This window comes from Lutzomyia longipalpis, chromosome 4, assembly GCF_024334085.1.
Source record: "Lutzomyia longipalpis isolate SR_M1_2022 chromosome 4, ASM2433408v1".
NCBI classification, from domain to species: Eukaryota; Metazoa; Arthropoda; class Insecta; order Diptera; family Psychodidae; genus Lutzomyia; species Lutzomyia longipalpis.
In genome coordinates, this window is record NC_074710.1 from 10968393 (window position 1) to 10992272 (window position 23880).

Genomic DNA, 23880 nt, shown 5'->3' on the forward strand with positions numbered 1-23880 from the left:
CACTCGGGTGTTACAGTGAATACGGCCCTAATGGCACATGTTGGGTCAAGGGGTAGTGCAGTGGGGGGTGGTGGGTATGGTTGCGATTCTGTATGTGAGAGAGAGAACATTTTGTGAGCATAGAAGGTTGATTCTATTAGATTTCTTTGAGCATTTTTCAGTCCCCGACGAACGTCTTCAACGACTGGATCGTACTTAAAATTGTTTGAGCGCGAGTGCTTCATATACACAAAAAAAGAGAAGAAGAAACTTTTTTTTTGCAAAGAAATTCATGGTAAAAAGAAGAAAAATTTAAGAATTTTCCTAAAAATAAAATTCCCCTCTTAATATAATTCCCAGTGTGTGATACTCACGTTATTGCCAAAGTTCTAATTGAGGAGTTTCTTTGCATTCCTCAAAGCATCCCAAATTCCCAAATTTTTCTCATACAGTGGAATGTCCTCGAGAGTGAAAAGGAGCAATAGTGGAAATTTTCTCGGCTGAACTTGGGCACCAAGAGTGGTGTACAAATTGAAAAATTCTTACATCATCCATTGCTCTGTGAAAAGTGGCATAAATGTTTGAATTTTTCATACAAAAACTCACCCAATGTTATGACCTATAAGTGGAAAATTTGCCAAGAAACATGTAAATGGGATTTTTCCTATTTTATTTTTCCTTTTCTACTTTAGCCCAGAAGAGTTAATTTTTATATTCTCTACGTATAACCAATACAACCCACTCCCACACGCTTTTAAAGCATTTTGTCGTTTAGAGGAAAAATTGTGAAGTGTTTTTTTTTCCTTGAATGTGTCAAGAAAATTATTCGTGGAAAATTTCTTTGCGCACATTTCTCCCCAAATTTTTCTTTTGCAATTTTTTTCCATTAAAATTCCAATTGAAATCTCAAGTGCAACATCACATTTCAACGCAACGATTGCAAAAGTGAAGAAGAATTTTCCTCTGATCACACAATATAAGCAAGAAAATTATTTACAGACTTTCCATTGATTCTTTTCTTTTTCTCTCATTTACACTGTTTAATCCATAATGTGGATTTGCATTTGTGGCCAGCCTTTACTGGCACCCTACTGATTGAATGCTAATTTTATGCAATGATCGTGTTGATTGTGGATATAGAAGAGATTATGAGTTCTCAGAAAGGTGATTTTTTTGGAAAAATAGACGTTAAACAGGGTGCAAACATCCCTCATTTTTTTGGAGACGAGACAATCTAATGGAAAATTTCCACTCGCACACATACAAACTCACCTATATTGAGGTTACCAAAAACCACCACATTGACGGGTGCTACTCACCCCCCATAATATTCTCAACATACAAGGGGATTTTTAGGAGCGAGAGAAAGAGCAAAAGGTTGCTTGAAAGAGAAGCAAAAACAAATCCATTTTACATGTGCAAAATTTACCCCTTACGAACTTATGCCTATATAGGTGGAAGATTTTTTTTGCACAACTAACCCCTCACCCTTACAGTCCTCTTACCAATGCTAAGGAGAGAAACAAGAGAAGAGAACGTGTGCAAGAGAAGCACCGAAAGAACAACCCTTTTATTTTATTTGCGCGGCAAAACATTCACCAAAAGTACATAGCACCGAATGGCAATGAAATATGTATAAAGGATGACAAGAATATCAAATGGCGGAAGTGTATGATGCCCTTACGCAAATTCTCAGTGCGTTGTTCTTTGGGCACAAATATTTGTACACTCTCCATGATTCTCCCTTAAGGGCAATCATTCTCTCTCCTTAGATGAGAGATGCTCGTGCTTGTGTGCAAAAGGAGCTAAATCACAAGGGATGTGGGTGGTGTAAGGTTAAAACCTCCATAAAAAAAAGACGCAACAACACAGATATTGTGGCAAGCTTTTTTCTGAGCTTTTGTGTTCAGCATCATTCTCATTTTTTGTGTGATTTTTCTGTGGATGCTCCGTGAATTTTCTTTGAGAAGATGCTCAATTGGGTGAGACAGGGACAGGGGCAGAACTCTGCACTCAATTGACTGGCATTTCCTTGAAATGTAGTACATGGTGCTCAAGGAAATATCACTGCCAATTAATATTCGCGCGCGACGTTTATTTTTGCCACAATCGATTGATACACAATCATGTGATCCGTACCACCCCATTTTATTGGATTTTTTTTCACACATTATATTTAATGTAGGTGTCGTCATGGAATATTATGCGATTATATCAAAGCTATTTAGAAGAATAATAATCGATTTTTGTCACTTTAGTTAGATTTTAGCGTGGTTTAACCCTTTTGCGTCCACATGAAAGATAGAAACATTGAAACATACGCTCCTTTTTTCACGATGTTTATGCTATGGAAGTTCTAAAAAAGAACATTTCTCCGTCAGAACGTCTGCTTTGGCCTAATTTACGTAAAAATGCATTTCAAAGTTTAAAAAAAAAAGTTAGAATTGAGTAATATTTGGAAAAATTAAATGTTTCACGTTTGGGTCTACGTACACTCATAGAAAAAATTCCATATTTATCACTGCAAAGTGATGAATACGGAATTTTCTTGTATGAAACACCACTAAATATGGAATTTTTTCAATGAGTGTGCAATATAAGTTTTATCGAAATTCTTTTTCATATTATGAATTGATATTCCAAATGAATCAGATTAAACATTTTATGCTTTATGAATATGCCGCTTGATACATTTTTCAAATGACTTTAGTTCTTAAACGACAAATTTCGTCAGGATACTTCAACCGAAAGTGTGTGTCACACCGCTTTTTATTGCTACAATAGCAACAATTAGAAGATCAGCCCAAAATGGTTATTTTTAATGATGTACACTCATAGAAAAAAAATCCCTATTTATCACTGCAAAAATAGTGTTTCATATAAGAAAATTCCGTATTCATCACTTTGCTGTGATAAATACGGATTTTTTTCTATGAGTGTATATAGTACATAAACAATAATGATTTAAAATAATAACAAATAGTTTTATCGGTACTTTCATAGTTTTTCTAACTACTTACTTAATTGCGCAATTGAGAATACTCTTTCAATAAAATTCTCATCCTTGCGTGCTTCACATGGAAAAAAAATCGGCCTAGATGTTCAAGAGAGGAAGTAATTAAAATTTTCAGCTGCTGCATTCCAGTGGGATTGGGGAATTTATCGTTATATAGGTAATATAGCTAACGTGGGCAAGAGAAGAAAAAATATTTTACAAATAGAAAAGAATTCTTCAAATGAATGTAGGTGTAATGGTGGCAGAATTGAGATATACATACAGAAATAATTGGCACGATGTCAAGTTCAATGCAATAGTAGTGACATCATATGGGTAAATTGCGTCTACATGCGCTATTCGCAAAAGAGAAAATGAGATTTATTTAGTAGGATAGGTATGTAATGTACAGTACATTATATCCACTGTTGACCTAATGTTGAATATTTGGAATGTTTCGTTTATTTATTTATTAAATTAGAGGGTCAAACTCAATTTAAAATTAGTGTGTGTTACCTGAGTTTTTTCCTGTTAAATTCATTCATTGATTTGTTAAGAAAAATGACCTTTTCCCAAAAGAAAACGATCAATTAAATTTAAACACCTTGAAAAAATTTTCCACTGCGTTTTCCTCGTTTTCTTTTCTTCTTAACTTGACTATTACCGGGTAATAAAAATTGTTTAATCAAATTAAAACCACAATCAGTTCTCCCCATCTCACTCGCACACATTTTCCGTATAAGCGATTAAACATAATTCAGTGGATGATATGCGTCCCATGTGATAAGAATGTTTATCGAAAAATTTGGTATTAAGTGGTGGAAAAGATTGTATACAGTCGTGCTCTCGTGGTAGGACCGTCGTCAAAATGACTTCTCCGCGGTAAAACGGCTTCAGAATGAAGTATTTTGCCTTCGCAGTGGGACAATTAGTATGGAAAGGTAGGATACTAATTGTCCCACTGCGAAGGCAAAATTCCTCATTCTGAAGCCGTTTTACCGCGGAGAAGTCATTTTGACGACGGTCCTACCACGAGAGCACGACTGTATTTATTATAGTTTGAGAGGAATGCTTTCCAATTTATTTTGTTTTATGTTTGTTAGTTATTCACAGTTAAATATTTCGATGAATTATTTAAGAATATTTTTTGTATGTGATTTTCACATTTAATTCTTTGGCATAGATATACGGAAATAAACATATTTCGCATCAGAAAAAAAAATTTTCTTATTTCTTTATCTTTTGTTGCTTCTAACTAATACTGATAACCATCAGTATCAGGGTCAATTTAAATTAAAGAGGAAAATTCACAAGCAGCAGAAAAGCATCTTTGCACTATTCTTCATTTTATTGGTCAATTATTTTTTTTTCTGAGACACAAAAATCAGACTCATTGAACTGTGTTGAATATAAATTGTTGTGTAATTCACATTTCCTGAGGAAGAAGTTTATTCATTTTGAGGCACAAAATCTCGACAATGATACAAGAGGGACGTGAAAATATTCTAAAGAATTATAAAATATCCAAGAAAAACTATAAAGAAATTGTATTTTTAACTATTTATTGCTTTCTTTGGAATCTTTCAATAATTATATCGCTAAAATAAATAAAGTCCTTCACAATTTAGATTTTATTATGCAAATTATTGCATAATTTGTGATATTTCCAAAGAATGAGCTTTAAGCACATAAAAGCTCGTCCAGATAGCTTTAAATTGTAGCGAATCCCACGAGTTAGGCCTCATTCGTGAATTATCTGAACAATAACAGAAATAACACGCACACGTGAGTGTCACACAATCATAAATCTCGAAGATATTTTTAGTACAAATTGTAACGTTCATTTTTTTTTCGATGTTTTCAAATCTGCTAGAATTAACTTATTTTCAAGAAAATCCGCTAAAATGAGTGGCGCGAGGAGAGTGTCAATCTCGCGCCGAGAGAGAAAATTATTTAGTCTGGGTTGAATCACCGTCCGGCACGGTCACTGTGCCGGCGGTTATTGTAAATTTAATTGCCTTGCATTAATTTCCCATGTGGGTGATTTTTATAGTGCTCTGTGAGGACCCTCAAAGCCGGACGTGGTCCTGTGAAAGGATTGGTCTCGCCCTGGAGAAAAGGGAGCTTGGTGAACAACGGGGAAAATGCACCCACCCCGCTAACGGAAAATCGTCACCCGTGAGCCGGGGTACTCCGCCCTGGGGGCGCTACAATGACGGAAATCTCTGCAGAGTTGGAGAGAGCATCCGTGAGACCTTTTCACCACCAGACGACGGCAATGGGGTAGACAAGAAAGCCCCAAAATGAGGATCGGCGCGGCCACATGGAAGCCGCATTGTCATGAGAGCAGAGACGTCTGCGACTTCAAGACTTTGGCTGTGCGGCGATGGAATGTTCGGGCATTGTCTTAATGTTCGGAGGAGATTCTCAACCTTCATCCGAGAATACCATCATGTGCGTCGTGGGAGCAACACGCCGATAGAATCAGCTATTTATACCCTAGAATCACTAACACAAATTTGATGTTTGTTCATAATTTTAAATCTAAAGAACTTTAAAATTTGATGAGAGTGAAGTAAACTGTAGAGTAAAGTAAATTCAATCTTTTCTTAATAAATTGTGTATTCTCCCGACTCAAATCTAGTGTAAATTTAAAGTTAAATTAAAATCTTGCTTTACCATAAAATAAAATACGTTTTAAAATCTAAATTTAAAAATAAGAGAAGCACTTTGTATGTTTAGTACGAAATAGCCATCAATTTAATTTTATCTCTTCTTTCATTGTAGATTCCAATGAGTTTTCAAAGCGTCGTGAGACAAGAGACTTTACGAATTGAATTGGAATACTAAAAAAAAAAAGATTTAATTATATGTGTTTTTTATTTAATATAAAGATAAACAGTGTTAATAAATTCACAGATACTTTTCTGTTGTGATTTTGTGTGTGTGTAACAAAAGTGAGAAAAAAAGAAGAAAAAGCATAACGTGTATAAGGAAAATCTATACAGTAAATTGAATAATGACCACTAAATTGCAAGGTGCGTTAAAGAATGGTCACGAAATGGCACCACTCAATACACGTGCCCGTGGTGATGGGACACACGGGGTTACAATTGTCCTATCGGCACCACCACGAAGTTCCATTGGGTCAGCCGATGCTATGGGCAATGATGACCCTGATCGTGCTGCTTGGTCCGGTAAGATGCAGTTCTTCCTCAGTATCATTGGATATTCCGTTGGACTTGGCAACATATGGCGATTCCCATATCTCTGTCAGCAGAATGGAGGAGGTGAGTGTTGAAAAAAAAATCTCCCGAAAGTGTCTCTAATGAAACTTTCCCAAGGAAAATCTGTGTGATGTATATATCGTACATTTTCACATGTTACTCCATTATATAACTTGTGAAGCGCAAAAGCTAAAAGCGCCAAAATAACGAAAATGTGATCAAATTTTCACAGAAAATTATCATTAAATATTTTTTTAAAGGACCTTATTTATCACGTACATGGGCAAAGGGTTCATTCGAGGTTGAATAAGAAATTAAAGAAAATTCTTTTTTCTATGCACTGATATCAACTAGAAACGAATATTTGCTCAAAAATACAAAGAATAACGTCACTATTGCGGTCAGCTAGTAATTTTGACAAAAAGCACAATAGTGACGTAATTGTTTATATTTTTGAACAAATCTTTGCCGGTTTTTCCCGGCTGATCCCAGTGAAAAAGAAAAGAAATGAAAAATCTTTTTCTTTTTTTTTTTTTGATTACTCATAAATTTACATTAATGTGTTTAAATTCAATCGAGAAACACAATAATGTCAAAGATTTCATTTCTTTGAATTACTGACCACAATACATGACATCTTAACACGCAACAGTATAAAATCGTTTAGTATTGCAAAATCCTCCTACGCTCTATGTATAATTTCCTTTCCTTTAGTGTATCTTCATGTAGAAAATGTTGGCTTTTACATGATTATTGATTTTCACGTGTTGGATTGATATCACTGAGAAACAAAATGAATTCATTCTGAAATGTTGTGTTTTCCAATACATAGCACAAGGGTACATTATATACACATTTTTATGTGCTTTTTCTATGGCAAAAATTTATTGCAGTCCCCTACCTCGCGAGACACAAAAACTATTTCATCGAAAATTGTTATGGTTTTTTTTCTTTGCTATACATAATGCTATTTTATATTAGAACAGTTATTTATTGTATATTATTCTCATACAAAAAAAAATAGAGAAGAGAGAGAAAAACTGAAAATTTTCTTTTATAGATACTCTTTAAAAGTAGAAGATATTTTCTTAATAAAAATAAAATAGTATCTACGCATCTAAATTAAAGTTTCAAATATATTTTGCTCACATTAGAGGTCAGAACCTATTAGCCTAACTAATAACTAACTTTAACTGATGTCCTGGAAAGAATCATGTCTATTTTTTGCACATTGAGAGTTTAAAAAAAAATTCAAAATAAGATTTAGATGTTATGGAATTGTTGAAAAATCACATCCTTGTACAAAAATATTCTACAGAATAGCCAGGAAATTAGGGCACGATTTCACCAGCTAATAACTTTTGATTGGATTGACATATCTGAAAACTTTTACCACCAAAAGATGAGGAAATTCAAACAGTTTTATTTGATTGTTAATTCAAGTCTATATCACGGCAAATGGTTTTCATTTTGAATATAAGATTATTGTCCGAGAAGAAAATATCTGCTTTTACTTTAAAATATTCTTTGCTTTAATATATTTAGTCGCATCCCAACGAGAACTATTTTCCCAAATGTTGACTTTGTGGAAATAATTTCCAAAATATGTCGAAAGTAGCTGCCCTATTTTGGAAGGAAATCATCTTTCGTAATATATTCGGCATATTTCCTTATCAAGCAGCCCAATTTCTGCCCTATTTTTAAGTAAAAAAAATTGGGCAGTCCAAGTGGAAGATATCTCGAAAAAGTTTCGACGCCTTCCCAATAGGGAATTGGGTGTGGACAGTCTGTCGAAATTTTTCCTTCCTCCATTTCCTTTAATATTAGGGAAAAAATAAGGCCGATTGTCGACTAATATTCGACATGCTTTCGACAATCTTCCCAATTTTTGCCCTATTTCTTCCCAATTTCTGCCCTTCTCCAGATTTTGGATTTCATATTTTGTCAACAGATGGACTTTAAGGTTTAGAGGTTAATGAGCTCAATGGCGTACTTATTCGTGCGCGGCAAATCAAAAATTTACTTGCTAAAATTAAATTCGATTTATTAATTATCTGAGACTTTTGCATCCAAAATATGTTGACCAACATGTTTCAGGATGTGTAAAGAAATTTTAAAAATACTTTCAACAAGGTTTTGGGAAATTTCATTTTTTAAGTGAAATTAAAATATTATCAAAAAATTAAATTTTTGTGAAATGCAATGGCATTTTATCGCCTTTGGCAAATATTCCCGTCGGGAAAAGGGTGTGGCATGGTTTTCCAAAGACCAAGCGACAGGATAAGTCGCAATATAAAAATATTAATATTTATTAATATCGTGTTCCATTTTGTCTTGGCATTTTATTGTTGTCATGTAAAATAACGCCATGGAGGCCCCAATATAATCATGTGATGTGTGAAAAGAGCAGAAGAATATAAAAATATGTTGTTTGAATTGAATATTATTGGAAAGAAAGAGACAAATAACGAGGACATCAAAGCAATATATGTCGACATACTTTCGAAAATTTTTCCTATTTCTGCCCTATTTCGACGGTAGGTCGGAATATGGTCGGCCACGTTTCGACATCAGCTTCCCAATTGGGCAGAAATAGGGAAGATGCTTTCGACGAACTGTCGGCAGAAAAATTGGGATTTTTATTCCCCATTTTCGTCGAGGCGTCGAGATTTTGACCAATTCTCGACAAATCCCTGCCGACGGATTTACGAAAATTTTCCCTATTTTCAAGCGATTTCTCTCGTTGGGATACAGTCGGGAAAGGCATATTTGATGCAAAATTAGTTAAATATTAGATTATTTAACGATCAATGGGTGATTTTTATATATTTCGCTCTAGCGGCTACAATTTATAAGATATCGACTTGATTTTTTTTCATTTTAACAGATAAAACTTTTTGAACGTTCTTATCTTTCGGTGGCAGAAGTTTTCAAACATCTCAATCCTATCAAAAGTTATTAGCTGGTAAAATCGTGCCTTAATTTCCTGGCCGCCCTGTACTAATCAGTATTGAATGAAAATTATTTTAAAAAATAGAATCACTAGGTACTCTAGATTTTTTTCTTACATTTTGCTCTGGAATATTCCAGATTGTATTTTAATTAGAATTTTATGTGAGAATATGGTAATAAGAACACACCTAACAATATCATTCATCAAAGTCTGTTGGTTTATTGATCTGTATTGCATTTTGTATTTAATATTACGTAAATACATCACACATAGTAGAACAAAAGAAATATTATATATCACACAGCAATATACATATGGCATACATAATTCATTTTGTATAACAAAAATCCATTTTTGTGAGATTTTCATGGTTTTCATGTTCAGTTGCCAAAAGTAATATACTCTCAAATAATTTCCAATATTCTTAAAAATAAGTAGTATATAATGGTAAGAAAAAAAAAGAAGACGCTTTTATGATCATCACGAGACGCGCGTGATGATAAATTTAGTAACATTTTTTCGAGAGATTTTTCCTCGTCTTTCTCATTAAAGTATCGTATATATTGCGTCGATACTCTGATTTTCGTCTTTTGCCATCACCTTCAAACACGCAAGCAGATCATTTATTAGATGAAAATCATTTATTATAGACTGTTCAAAACATTGTTCATATATGTATACAGAGAAAATTTCATTTTATATTATGCATTAAATTCATGCATCTCTGCACATACATAAAGGTTCAAAGGGTAATTTTTCCCACGCTGATAAAACGTTAACTTAATGATTTCTTTTTTTTTGTAAATTGTTCCACAATTTTCATTTATTTCAAGGATAATGTTGTCACTTAGGGGTATAGAGGTGTGCCTATTCAGGGTCTTTTGCAAATTAAAGGTAAACACATGAAGAAAAACATTGTAGGTATACATAGAGAGGAAATGTAAAAATAGAAGAAGATTGGAAAACTTTTTTTGGGGGTACATAATAGGATTAATTTTGAAAACATCCAATTTATCACATGGATATACATACACAATTAAAAACTTTTATTGATTGAATTTTGGTGTGGTATTTAACTAAAAGTAAATAAGGAAATTAAAGAATAGAACATAACGAAGCATAAATGGGAAATTAATATAAATGACAAACTGTATAAAGCTCTTCAATTAGCACATTTATCTTAAGTTGAGTAAATTTTGACGAAATGAAACCTTGCAATACTAATGCAAATTGAATTATATGAGATAGAGCAAATATCGCATTGAGATAAAGAAGATGAAGGTCTCTTTTAAAAATATAGTCATTAAGCAAACGCTACAGAACTTTAATTGCGTTTTATGCTTTTGTATAGGGTAGGATGGGAAGAAAAGGTTTTCCTATAGATGAGTGGAAATTGAAAAACTTTCAATTAATAAGAAAATTAATTGAAAAACATTCTGCATATGGATCAAGAAGAGAAATTTTTAAGAAGATTGAAAAGAAAATTAATTAACAACAAAAGGTGTATAAAGATTTTAATTAAAAAAAATTCAAGACAATGTCATTGATCATTTATTGGATACCTCCTACATTCTATAGATTTTCTAATCTAATTCTTTCATTTTATTACATTGTATGATATCCATATATACATAATATCAGGAAAGTCTTATCAGAGTTGTGCTTTTATATAAATTTCCCACCCAACTAAAAGCACGCTGTGATACACTCATGATGGAAACTTTTTTTTTCTTCTGGTGCGTGAAGCATGACCGACAAATCTTGAAAATTGATTTTTCCTTGGCAATGCCATATCCTGCCGAAGTAAAAAAAAATAAACGAACACATGGTGGGAAGTTTCCACTTTCTGTACCTTTCTTCAAAATCAGGGAAAGAAACGAAGGAAAAAAAATCTAGACATATCACACGTACAATGTGATAGCCCAATAATTTTTTTTTCGTGGAAATTGCCACATGAGTGGTTTTTTTTTATCATATAGAAAAGACTTTCATTTGTGAATGGAAAATTACGTGTGTGGGCACTTGATGTCGTGGTTGTGCTATCCTAAATTTAATGACACGACACTCCACTGCATCATGGATCCTATTTATAGGAATTTTTCATGAACGGAATATTTTCTCTGCGCGTCCAACTCAACTATATTTTCTCTTATCATCACAATTTATATTGCGAAAAGAGGAATGTTGTTAGACTAAACTTGTTAGGGAACTATGAGAACTATTGGTGTAACAACGATTTATTTACATTTACATAGAACAGCCTAATTGAAGGATACTTGTAAAAATTTCCGTCACAACTTATTCGGTAATTTACCTGAAAAAAAGTGAAAATTTCTTGTGATAACACTCACTTATTCTTAAAATGAGCTTGTAAATGATGGGTTAACCCTAATTTTTTTTTAAACTGTGGCGTAGAATAAATAAAATAAATTAATGTTTCGCGATAAAAATGTGAATTCTTGTAAAATTTTTTTTAATCAGACGAAATCTTATCAAAATCATCCCATTTTTTAGTGTATTTAATTAAGTTTTTCTTTTAAGGTTTGCACTGATCAAAATTAATTAATTGTCATTTACTTAACTATTTTTTAAAGAACTAAATGCAATTATTTGCCTTAAAAAAATACGTCATCTTATTTTTTAATCAACATTAACTCAAATTTCAATTTCTTGTATAAAAAAAAATACCTACTGATTCAATTTTGTAAAATCTTTGAAAATAGTTTTCAAGACTTTTTTAGAAGGCTAATTTTATTCTCAAACATTTCTTTGGTCAAGAATTCCTTAGATTTATTGCGACTGTCTCGTTGCTCTTGAATGAGACAGTAATTTTTTCTAGTGAATATGTAAAGAGCATATCCAGCAGTACGGAACTAAATTCAATTTCTTATTTTCTTTGCAGGTGCCTTCCTGATTCCATTCGCCGTCATGTTGATCCTGGAAGGGATCCCACTTTTCCTCATTGAATTGGGAATTGGACAGAAGATGCGCCTTGGTTCACTTGGTGTATGGAATACAATCCACCCATGGTTGGGTGGTATCGGAATATCATCGTGTATCGTCACGCTCTTTGTATCGCTGTACTACAACGTTATCATAACATGGTGTTTCTACTATCTCTTCAATAGTTTTAGGGTAAGACATAGATGAATGTTAGTCGTTGCAAAAGAAGGTCCACATTTTCTGCTAAGTCTCTTTTCTATCAGTATCCACTACCATGGTCAAGCTGTCCTCAGATAAATGGCACCGATCTGGATGAGTGTGCCCGATCATCTGAGACAGCTTATTTTTGGTATCGCACAACACTCGATGCATCGCCATCCATTGAGGATTCCGGCGGCCTAAAGTGGTGGATTGTTCTGTGTCTTCTCCTAGCGTGGGTCATTGTTTTCTTCATCGTTATGAAGGGCATTCAGAGCTCCGGAAAGGTAAAAAAAAAAACATCACCCTATGTACAATTTTCCATTAAGAAAAATCGTTGGCATTTTCTCAAAAGTATCATTGCTCTCTTGCACGAAGCACCAGAGTTTCAATTTAAAGAACTATTATAGGTTGTTGATCTATTAGATTTTGTCATCTTCATTAGAACAGGGAGAAAGATTTAGAAATATTTATTTTAAGCTTAACGTAATAATTTCAAAAATGTTTATTTAGTTAAAAATCATTTAAGAGTTCTTAAAGTTAAAATTTTTAAGATCGATATTTTTCCTGCTTTTCTATAGAACGGATATTTAATGTTAAATAATTTTCTTTCAGGTGGTCTACTTCACATCACTCTTCCCATACCTCGTCCTTACCATTTTCTTCATTAGAGGCATCACGTTGCCGGGCGCAAGTGCGGGTCTCATTCACATGTACACGCCGAAAGTGGAAAAGCTCACGGAGCCAACTGTGTGGCTTGATGCAGCCACTCAGGTGTTTTACTCCTTTGGCCTGGCTTTTGGTTCCTTAATTGCCTTTGGGAGTTACAATACACCCAAGAATAACTGTGTCCGTGACGTTATTCTCGTCTCGATTTGCAATGCCATCACCGCCATTTATGCGAGTGTAGTTATCTTTTCCATTTTGGGTTTCAAAGCAACTGCCAATGTTGAGAGGTGCATTGAAGTGTAAGTAGCAGAGACTTGTTTAATTTTATGGCAATCATTTAAAAAAAAATATCTTCTTTTCTTTTTTAGAAACATGAAAATCCTACATGATCACAAACTCCTACCAGATCGGCATGTAGAACGAAGTGTCTATGACAAAGTTATGACGACAATATCAGCAAATATGAGCAAAGAATGGGAACTGGAAGAATGTAGCTTAGCTAATCAGTTGGACAATGTAAGTCGCATTTTTCTTACACGTGAACACATTTTTTCTTCAGAGAGATAAATTAGAATTGTTCTTTTATCAGTTCACTATCTTCATCATACCTCTATATGACATTTCACACGTAAGGAAAAGAAGTTGTAAATTAATTCAGGGTGAATATGCAAATTGCGTACATTGCAAATAAATTTGTCTAATCCTTAGTTAAATTTATTTAAAGGTGAAACAATTAGTTATATATTGCGAAATTTCTCGTAAAGAATTTCGCGAGGAAAAATTTCCCCTTAATAACGTCATTAGGGTGAAAGAAAAAGATTTTTTTTGCTACTTTGTCGGTAAATAATTTTGAAGGTATGAGTATATAGTATAACAAAGACGACAAAGACCAATATAGGAAGATTTTTCTTTTGGTTTTGCTCTGAGCATTAATTAATAAATATTTCAGGTAGATTTCTTTGTAATAAAATTATTGAAATTTTACTAAAACGTGCAAAACACCTTTTCAAATTAAACGCATTATTAAAAAAAAATCCGATTCTACTCGATTATTTGATCCTGAAATATAAAACGTGAGGTTACAGAAATTATTTCAATTAAATTGACCCACCTCCACACGCCACATTAACCCCTAATGTGGTTAAAACTTAAAACTTTTTGTTGTTTATTCAATGACAACGCGTGTGCACGACTTTGTATGCAAAATTTCACAGAAATACTAGAACAATTGAGAAAATATATTTTAGAGTGAGTATTTAATTATAACAATGTTAATGCTACTAACTCTTGCAAATTAACACTGTAGTGTTTGCACATAAATGCTAGATAATTTTCACATTTTCCATCTATGAATACGTCACCGTGTTTTATGCAGTTGCATCAATTATTTATTCTTACAAATGAATTATTATGAAATAATTCTAAATAAAACCAGCGAGAGATGAAAACTTTCAATGTATTTTAATGCAGTAAAATAGTAAAATTATAGGACTTCACTGGTTGTTGGTTATTTGGAAAATTTAACTCGACTATTTTATTAATTTCAAAGTCACCCTCAAAGTCCTCTCTTGGATTTATGAATGTGGAATCTGTGGCCATAGAGGACCGTGAAGTATTTTGAAGGAAAAAAAATATCTCAATTTAGGAGTCAATTCTGATAAAAATCTTTACTTTTCTTTTTTTTTTTTAATAAACTAAAAAGTTGTTGTAAGATTTTAAAATTAGATGTTTTTATATCAATTTATTGTCGTTCTATAAAAGAAAAATAAAGGATTTGTTATTTTAGAAAACGTCAGAAGGTTCTTCAAAAAGCAATGGAAAAGTAATTTTCCATCTGAATCCTGATTGAAGAAAGAAATAAAATGTTAAAATCATTTATGATTTTTTCCAGAATACCAAATTTTTATAAATGGCGAATAGTAAGAAAAGAAATTAAAAGATTTATATCACAATCTACCTCTGAGTAACTATTCAGGACCTGATGAAGAATTGAGATAAATTTGAAACATTTTTACTCTAACAACAAAAAAACTTAGATTTCTAATCTTCGAGCTTAGGAAAATTAATGATTCTACGCCGAAAATTTAAAAGGGTTAACGTATTTTTTTTTTCATTCTACAGGCAGCTGAAGGAACAGGATTGGCTTTTATTGTCTTCACACAAGCTATTGTGGAACTACCAGGGGCACCCTTTTGGTCGGTAATTTTCTTCATGATGCTGCTTTCATTGGGTCTTGGATCACAAATTGGAATGCTTGAAGGGATGTTCTGTACGATCTTTGATATTGATATATTCAAGAGGGTGCGAAAACAATACGTTACAGGTATGTGCAGAATAATCAAATGAAGCTATTTAGAAGAAAAAAAATATAAAAATATCATTTTTTGCAAATTATAGGAATTGTTTGTATCGCATGCTTCTTCATTGGTCTTCTCTTCTCCACGGGAGCCGGTGAATACTGGCTGAAGCTATTTGACTCATTCGCCGGTACCATTGGTCTCGTTGTAATTGCCCTCATGGAGATGATTGCAGTAATTTATATATACGGCCATGAAAAGTATGTTTTGTGGAAATTTCCACGTTGCGCAGATTTTTTATTACGTCCTTATTTTATATCTTTTGCATCTCTCATGTTAGATTCTCAGAAGATATCTACCAAATGACAGGATATCGTCCAGGTCTCTATTGGCAAGCTACATGGAGATATATTGGTCCGGCAATTATGATTTGCATCCTATCCTCATCTGTTCTCTTCATGATTATGGATAATCCAACTTATAAGGCCTGGAGTGCAGAATTGGTGAGAAATTTTATTCATTAAAGATTATTCGTGAGTTATTTTTTGAAAAGACATTCACGTCATTTGCAATTATTGCCTTGAAACTTTATCTTAAAAAAAAAAACTTATACAGCACATCCGCATAGGACCTCATTAGGCAATGAATGAGAAAATTTGCTAGCATTACATTATTTTATAAAATATCTGTTTTTGATTTTCCACGTTAACTTGGAAGCCAAGAACAAATAAAAAAACTTCTTGTAGCATAACAATGCTTTATGAGTATTTAAAAATTTATTGCATAACATTTGTTAAAGGAAACTCTTCTGAGAGTTTGTGGAAAATAATACTAATTTGATTTCTCTGAAGCTTTTCACAGGAATTTCTTGGTAATACATTAAAGTAAAAAAAGAAAACTTGCTAGTGTCGGATAATTCTTTAAAGAATTCGACGTTTTCTCAACTATTAAAAATAATTTTTCTTGGTATAGATTATACGTAGATTATACGTAGCATACCCTGTAATTGCTAAGCTGATACCTAAATCGGTAGTTTAAGCCTTTTAAATCAGGCTCAAACAAGTCGAGCAATGATTAAAAATTATTCTAGGCATCGTTTTGAAATAATTAAATTATTTTGTTCTGTTCAGCGACTAGGAAATCCTTGAAATCTTTAAAATTTGTTATGAAATTTCAACGATTTCAAGGATTTCTAGGTCGCAGAATACGTTCTATCATTCATAAAAGGATCCATAATTTATAAATTTTATTTTTAATTGTTTTTTAGGGAGCCGTTGTTTCAGCAAACTATCCAAACTGGGTTATGGCTATTGCACTCGCAATGATTGTTGCTGGTGTACTACCGATGCCAATTGTATTCCTTTTGCGACGATTCCAGATCCTCAAAGTGGATCTTGACATTCATCAAGGATCAATTCGACGCAATGAGACAACTGCATCCACTAAGGAAATGATTGATGAGGATGATGTAAGTTTGAAAGAATCTCTACAGCTTATAAAATTGATTTTCTTCCTTTTTTCATCTTTTAATTTAAATTTAATTTTGCTCCAATAGAGCTGATTATTTTATTATTCTTCTTCTATTATTTTATTTTAAGTATTCTGTGTATACGATATACATAGCATTTATCACAGATCATTTTTCAATGAGAATTTTAGTTAAAAAATGTTTATTTTAAGTTCTGTCTTAACTTCTCCCCCTCGAATGTTATTTTTTGTACATTTTCCTGGACTTTATTTAATTTTATTTCTAACACTTTGTGTTCTTGTAACTAACTCGATGTGTCTTCATTCGAAACATCACAAATTCCATTCTTATTAACCCTCATTTTGTCACCCAAAAAAATTGATGTTCTAACCGTTTTCCCATTCATCTTTTTAAAAACTCTCATACGAAATAAAAAGATGATCAGTCCAGATTTACCACCACAAAATACATTGACTGCAACACGTTTTACAATTGGAGATTTCGATGTAAGTTACAAATTGAATCAAAAATGTAAAGATTCAACACTAAAAGATAGAAAGAAAACTGATTTTTGTATATTAACCCATTTCCGCAGGCTATTTAAGATTAACTCAACAAAAACCAAAATCAACTCCCCTCCGTTGAAAGACTCTCTCTTTTCCAAATCATTTCGGGGCAAAATATATACATTTTCTCTGTAGATGTTCTTGCCAGAAAGTATCAGAAAAAAACATGCTCGGTTCATTTCATCAGTTCTTTTCTACATAAATGGAATGAGTGATAAATTGCTGAAATATTATAGCTACGGTAATCAATTAACAATGACAATATAATGGTAATAGTATATTCCTTCTTTTACGTATTTGTGTTTAACGTAGGTTTACTTCGTAGTTAGTATTTTATGTTCTCTTCTTAATAGAAAATAAAAATCAATTCGCATGAATTATTTCGTAAAATTGCATGAAATTTATTCTAAAAATTCATTAAAATTTCTTATGCTTCTCTATAAAAAAACAATTTAAAAAAAATTATCAAAAACGTAAACAGAATCTGTTGAGCGGTTTAATTTACCACGCATTAATACGCTATGAACGCTACGTTTAATAATATTAATTTTTCGTAAATTTCTTCAACTTTTTCCTCTACTATAAAATCTATTTAGAATATTGGTTGAATTAGTTCTAGCTATTACATTCCTCTCTGTACATATTATACATATTACGTATTTCCTTGCTGTCCTCTAGCTTTTAAAAAGTTCATTACCCTAAAATGTTTAAATATAATCATTTTTTCCAATTCAATCTCATTCTTTGAACTGAATTGAGAATGAAACTTTCATCTATTTCAATGCTTCTTTTTCATGTTTTATATTACCTATATATGTTACATTTAATACTTTAATTATTATAGTTTGAATATAAACGTTGATTTTCTGACGAAAGTATTATATTTTTTTAATATAATAAAGGAATTCTGAAATCATTTTTTTAGGCACTCTTTAAAAAAAACTTTAAATTATATTTTCTTACAAAATTATTGCAAAATGCTTTTTATCATCCCATGCAAACTCTCAAAATAATATTTCTTATTTTTTTTTGCAACCTCAAATGTATATAAATGACTCAAATACGCATGTTCTTCTCATTGTTCAATTGTTGGGAGAAAAAGCTGAAATTACAATGGAAGATCTTCTCGAAGGAAAATTTTAATTGATAAGAAAACATGTAGATATTTTCTTTTTTCTTTAAAACATTCATAATTACAACGTAATGTTCAGCTGTTTGTCCCATGTTAAACTCTCATATTGTATTGTTGTAATCTGGGAAATCGCATAAAAAAGTAAGAGAATGTGTAAGCTCTGGGATGGAAAATGTGCATAAAGAGAATTTTTTTATTTTAATTTTCTTGGTAATTTTAGGAAAAAGAAGTAAAATTATTGACATAAAAATCTTTTTCACGGGATTATACAGTGAAAATAATTCAAACTTTGCTACGCTATATTAACTAAACGTCTTGAATGATTTTCATGTATGTCCTATTGATGAAAAGTTATCTTCTATGCTTTTATTTTCATTCATTCTTATGCATTCTCGTACGTTTTAATGTTATTTTATTAAATCTTTTGATAAAATACTGGTTTAAGCAATACCCAAAAAAAGGTTCAATTCTAGAGAAATTTCCTATCTTTTATACGTTTACATGAGACACCCTATAAAAAATTTGAATCTAAAACAATTTTATTTTTCTCTTATCCCATACAGAATGACTACGATGATTACAGCGGACCAGCGATGGGTGGTCGTGTAAATGATACGGATACGGATGATGATGATGATGATCAACCGCCAACAATGAAACATTTTATGCAAAATCATTTGAATGTCCCCAAAAATACGTTTAGAATGAAGATTGTCGATTACTGATAAGTTAGAAAGAAAAAAAAAACTCGAAACGGTGTAAGAAATGATGGTAAGATATAAAAAAAGGGTGATGAATTAACTTTAAAGGGTGTACATTTTCATATCAATAACCCGATATAAATTGAAAATGTACACAATGAATACATAAAGAAGGAAAAAAAATAGTGCCAGTTATTAACATTAAGAAAGAAAATATAAACAAATCCAGATTCTTATGGATTTTAATTTTGATCGATTTACTTTGACTAATTAATTTTATTCCTTTTTTTTTTAATTTTCAAATATAATTAAATTTGGTTTTGAGTTTTATTTTAAACATTTTTTAGCAATATGTCTTTTAAATGTAAGTACTTGATCACTTTCTCAATGTAACATGCCTCATATGTCGTATGCAAGTAAATTCTTCCTTTGAAGTGAGGAAAGTTTTCATTGCGGCATATAAAATGTTTATAATACTTTTCAAAAAAATCCTACAATACGGAAAAAGATGTAAAAAAAAAGGTGATTTTATTTTTCAAAAAATGTTTCTTATGGCCAAAAGAATCTTTAAAATATATCAGTTTTGCTTCTAGTCAGAGTGAGAATATTAATGAAGTAAATTAGAGCTAAATATCAACATGTGTATTAAAAACAAATGAAAATCGTATCTTTAGAGAGAGAGAAAACAAAAATTAAAATTTACTCACAATGTATTTATTGAAGGAAACAAAAAAAATTGTATAACAATTTGTACGTGATGGCGATTTTGATCGAAAGACTTCAGAAGTCTGATTTAGGTAATAAGATGATTTAAGGAAAACAAAAACGGATTTATGGTTATTACAAGAAATACCAGAAATACTAACTTTAAAAAGAATTCAGTTCACAAATTACAAAAAAATCTTTTGCAGCTTGAGAGTAATAAATGTGTACAAAGGAGTTTATCAGAAAGTTCTAATGAATTCAGCTAAAATAAAAGACTATTGTGGATGATTTTCGAACCAAACTTTGCAAAGATAAAAAAATAATAATTTTTCGGGTAAAAAACATGTTAATGGAGTTTATGAGTCCGTTGAGTGTAAAATTTAAATTTCCTTTTAATCTTCCAAAAACTTTTCGCTATTTATCGCATTTTATTACTCTCAATGCTACATTACGTAAAAGTTTTTAATTAATTTAAATTATATATCCCGAATTCATACAATAATTTAAAAAAAAAAATGAAAGAAAAACAAGACTTTTGGGTAAAAAAAAATTAGAGTAATGTTATTTCTTGCAATAGAATAGAAAAATATGCTTTAGTTCAAAAGAAGTAAATAAAAAAACTCTTGTATTAAAATTGTGAATAGCACTTAATTAGGACAAGAAGAAAAAAAAACGATAATAAAAATAATTAGACAACCTCTTCTACATAACCCAAAGAGAAAAAACTCGCTAATATCCCAAAGTAAAAGAGAATTTATTGTATAGTAAACTTAATATTTATTTTTTCATTATTAACTAGAAAGCATTTATAAGGAAAAATGCTTGAATTTTAAGAGATCTACAAGATCTATCAGAGATTTGTGGAAGAATTTCTAAACAACAACTAGAAAGGCATATTAAAAGCATAATACACCGAAAATGTCGACAAGTAATAATAAATGTGTGATACCTTTGCTCAGAAATTCATTTTTTACGTCTTACAAATGATTTCGCCCGGCTAATTTTAGTACCAGTTTCTAGTGTTTTTGGCTTTGTATTTATTTGCCCTTGGGACAAAATAAGGACGCGAAAATTTACTGCACGAAAACTTATCAAATTACACACAGGTTCTATTAACAAACTATACATTAATAAGTTCTGTTAATAATAGAATTTCGATGAAATAAAATCACAGCTAATAGACAAACAAAAAACATGTAAACAATACTTAACGTACCTTGGCTAAGTATTACTAGACTATAAAACAACTCTACTAAATAAATAGTAATTTAACATTTTGTAAAAATAAGTAAATTCACTGCAACAAATTAAACCCAAATTAATGACTGAAAGTTTCATTAATTGAGTTCTGGAAATTAAACGAGAAAATTTTATGAAAAAAAAGTCAATAAATTTAAGGAGAAATTCTTATGCTGAAATTACAAGGCATAACAAAAGTTATTCATCAAAATGGTTTTGCATGAATTCAAACTTCAAAACAGAGCATGATAAGTAAAAAATATAAATTTTCTTTAAAACATAAAAATCGGAAAAGTACAGAAATTTTCGTGGAATAGCTCTCACTGCATGCCTGGAATTAGCTTTTGAGTGAATTTTGTTTGCGTAGAGATGTTGGGGTGAATAAAAAATATTTGAGGCTAAAGGACTCAGCAAAGGACGATTTTTTCATGAGATGCCGCGCCAAAGGTTTTTTTGTAATTAATACGTCCTTTATTGAGACTTTTTATTACTATTGAGCGGTTAAAAGTTCATAAAGAGGATTTGTTAATGACACGTAAGCTCATTACGCCGCATCGCACAAGTTTATCGTCCATCTGATGAAACCTTAAGCAATTAAATAAAAAATGGAATTTTAATTAAAGATCAGTTGAAAACCTGATCAAAATTGGTTTATGTCGATTTTAATTGATTCGTATCGGTCTGTGACTATCAGAAAAAGTGATTTGTATGTTAGGGATCAACGAAAATATTTATTTTAGATGGAAAAGTATTTATTCGTTTCTTTTTTGGCTAAACCTTCATTCGACAGAATACACGAAACAAATGTATTTTTGAAAGAATATAAAAAATGTTCAGCAGAAATTAGGTTTAGCTTATGTTAAAAAAAAAAGAGAAAATGAAAAAAATCCTTCGGGTTTGTGTGGTGTTAAAACGGTTTAGTATCCAATAAAATTCGGTTTAATAAAATAGAGATTTTCTTTTAAATGAAAGCTACCCCATATTTTTCCAAATAGATTGGAAAATACTTCTTCCATGATGGCTTTAAATCTGCCTCTAAAATCCTTTTTTTATAATACTTTAAAAACTAAAGTTTTTTTTTGGATCGAAGACATTTGGAAATTTTAATTAAAAGAAAATACGAATGAAATTCATCGAGTGAGAGTTATAAGAAAAGTATTTTTAATTCATCATTAAAAACGTTTGTTATTTTAAAAAGTCCCGATTTCTGTAAAAATGAGATCAAACTTTTTTTTCCAAAGATAAAATGTTGAATAATGCGCTAACGGTCGGTATTTTACGTTATAAAACCAATAAATTCGTAAATGAAGAATCAATTTTAAATTAAACTCAAATTCTTGAAATAAATAAGTTTTCAATTAACTTACACATATGTATGTCATCTCATTCAGAGCATCCCTTAAAAAACGATGAAAAATACAGTCAATTGAATTTCTTAATTTGGATCAACCTTTTTATTTCTTTTTTTATAAGAATATTTAATGATATATTTAAAAACAAATTAGTTAAAGAAAGCGTAGAAACATTTCTTTATTGCATTTTTAGGCATTAATATAGAATGTGAGAGATTCAAAGTAGCACAATATAAACATAAAATATATTTTAAGTATCATAATCATTTAAAGAAATTAATTACATAAGTTCTGTTCCAGCAAAAAAAAAGTGAACATAAATTTAAGAGGAAAATAAAATCGAATTATTTATGATAAATTGCACATCACACACACATTACCTATATTTAATATTGAATTAATTTAGAAAAATTCTGATGCATAACATAACATTAGTGAGGTTACAACATTAAAAAAATGCTGTGAGAAATTCATATATAAAGAAAAATTATAGAAAATAAGGTTCATTATGTAAAGAAAAAAAAACTTCTACCAGAACGATTGAAAAGAATTGAAAGATTTTCGGATGAACTTACGAATGTGCAGATGGCGTAAATTTCAATTTATATTTTTAGAGAGAGAGAGAAACAAATGAAAATAAATAAGCAGATCATATAAAAAAAATTTATGAAAAAAATGCCATTGTAGAGATTGTTGAAGATATTGTGTAAATAAATAAAAGTATATTGACATAAAGTCAAGAAAACTCTTTGATTTATTTTCCTATCGATTTTCCTAAAAGAACAATGACGTCGTAGCATTAGTGTTTGCAAAATGATCTTTCCAATACGTCAGCAGTGTAGATTAATCCACTTATATCCTGACCTTACAGTACTTAGCCTCTATCCAGCAACAAAACTTGATTCATCCTCACCGATAAGGTGCAAATAAGTTAACAACAATTTTTATTGCACGCTGACTGCGAGAAAATTCCCTAATGATTCACATTTGGATGATTCGCACAAATTCACCGGCATGATAAGAAAGTTCGGCTAAAAAAAATATTTCAGTGCCATGGACGAGAGTGTGAGAGATCTCCAATAGATCTACCACAGATGGATGATTTAGTGAAGTAAATTATTCCTATTTATCTTCCTGATCACACCGAGAAAGCTGATTTTTCAAATTAATACTGTGCAATAATAAATAAGATTTTTGTATGTATACTTGGTGAAATGTTTGATGGAGCAAAATTAAATAAAAATAAGAAATCATAAAATATATTTCACAATTTTTTTTAATCATGCATAAATAGATAAGACGACATCAAACATATAAAATTGAATTGTTAAATTCGAAAAGGGTATTAACTCTACCAAAGTAAATTAAGCACAAGAAAAATCGTTTTTTTTAGACGAGATAAGATCTAAAATTTCCAAAATTATGCAATAAATTTAAGCTAAAACCAAAGTTACAT

The 23880-nt window shown here is 31.2% G+C and overlaps 2 protein-coding genes across 5 annotated transcripts in view; both read left to right on the forward strand.

Annotated features, from left to right (window-relative positions):
- LOC129796090 (zinc finger protein 431-like) overlaps window positions 1-23880 on the forward strand; it is a 382644-nt gene that overhangs the window by 19245 nt on the left and 339519 nt on the right. The gene's annotated exons all lie outside the window — the stretch shown is intronic.
- On the forward strand, window positions 146-23160 carry LOC129796079 (sodium-dependent neutral amino acid transporter B(0)AT3). 4 transcript variants are annotated; one of them, XM_055837787.1, is made up of 13 exons: window positions 146-274; window positions 5762-6264; window positions 12057-12289; window positions 12346-12582; window positions 12911-13263; window positions 13333-13480; window positions 15086-15287; window positions 15362-15521; window positions 15602-15764; window positions 16529-16729; window positions 17167-17235; window positions 17325-17536; window positions 18991-19078. In XM_055837787.1, exons 2-12 carry the CDS (start codon window positions 5994-5996, stop codon window positions 17331-17333), a joined length of 2046 nt encoding a protein of 681 aa, XP_055693762.1. In that variant the 5' UTR covers window positions 146-274; window positions 5762-5993; the 3' UTR covers window positions 17334-17536; window positions 18991-19078. The 4 variants fall into 4 exon arrangements, with proteins under 4 accessions (XP_055693762.1, XP_055693763.1, XP_055693761.1 ...); XM_055837788.1 differs by having other exon boundaries at window positions 12361-12582; XM_055837786.1 differs by lacking the exons at window positions 17167-17235; window positions 17325-17536 and having other exon boundaries at window positions 18991-23160.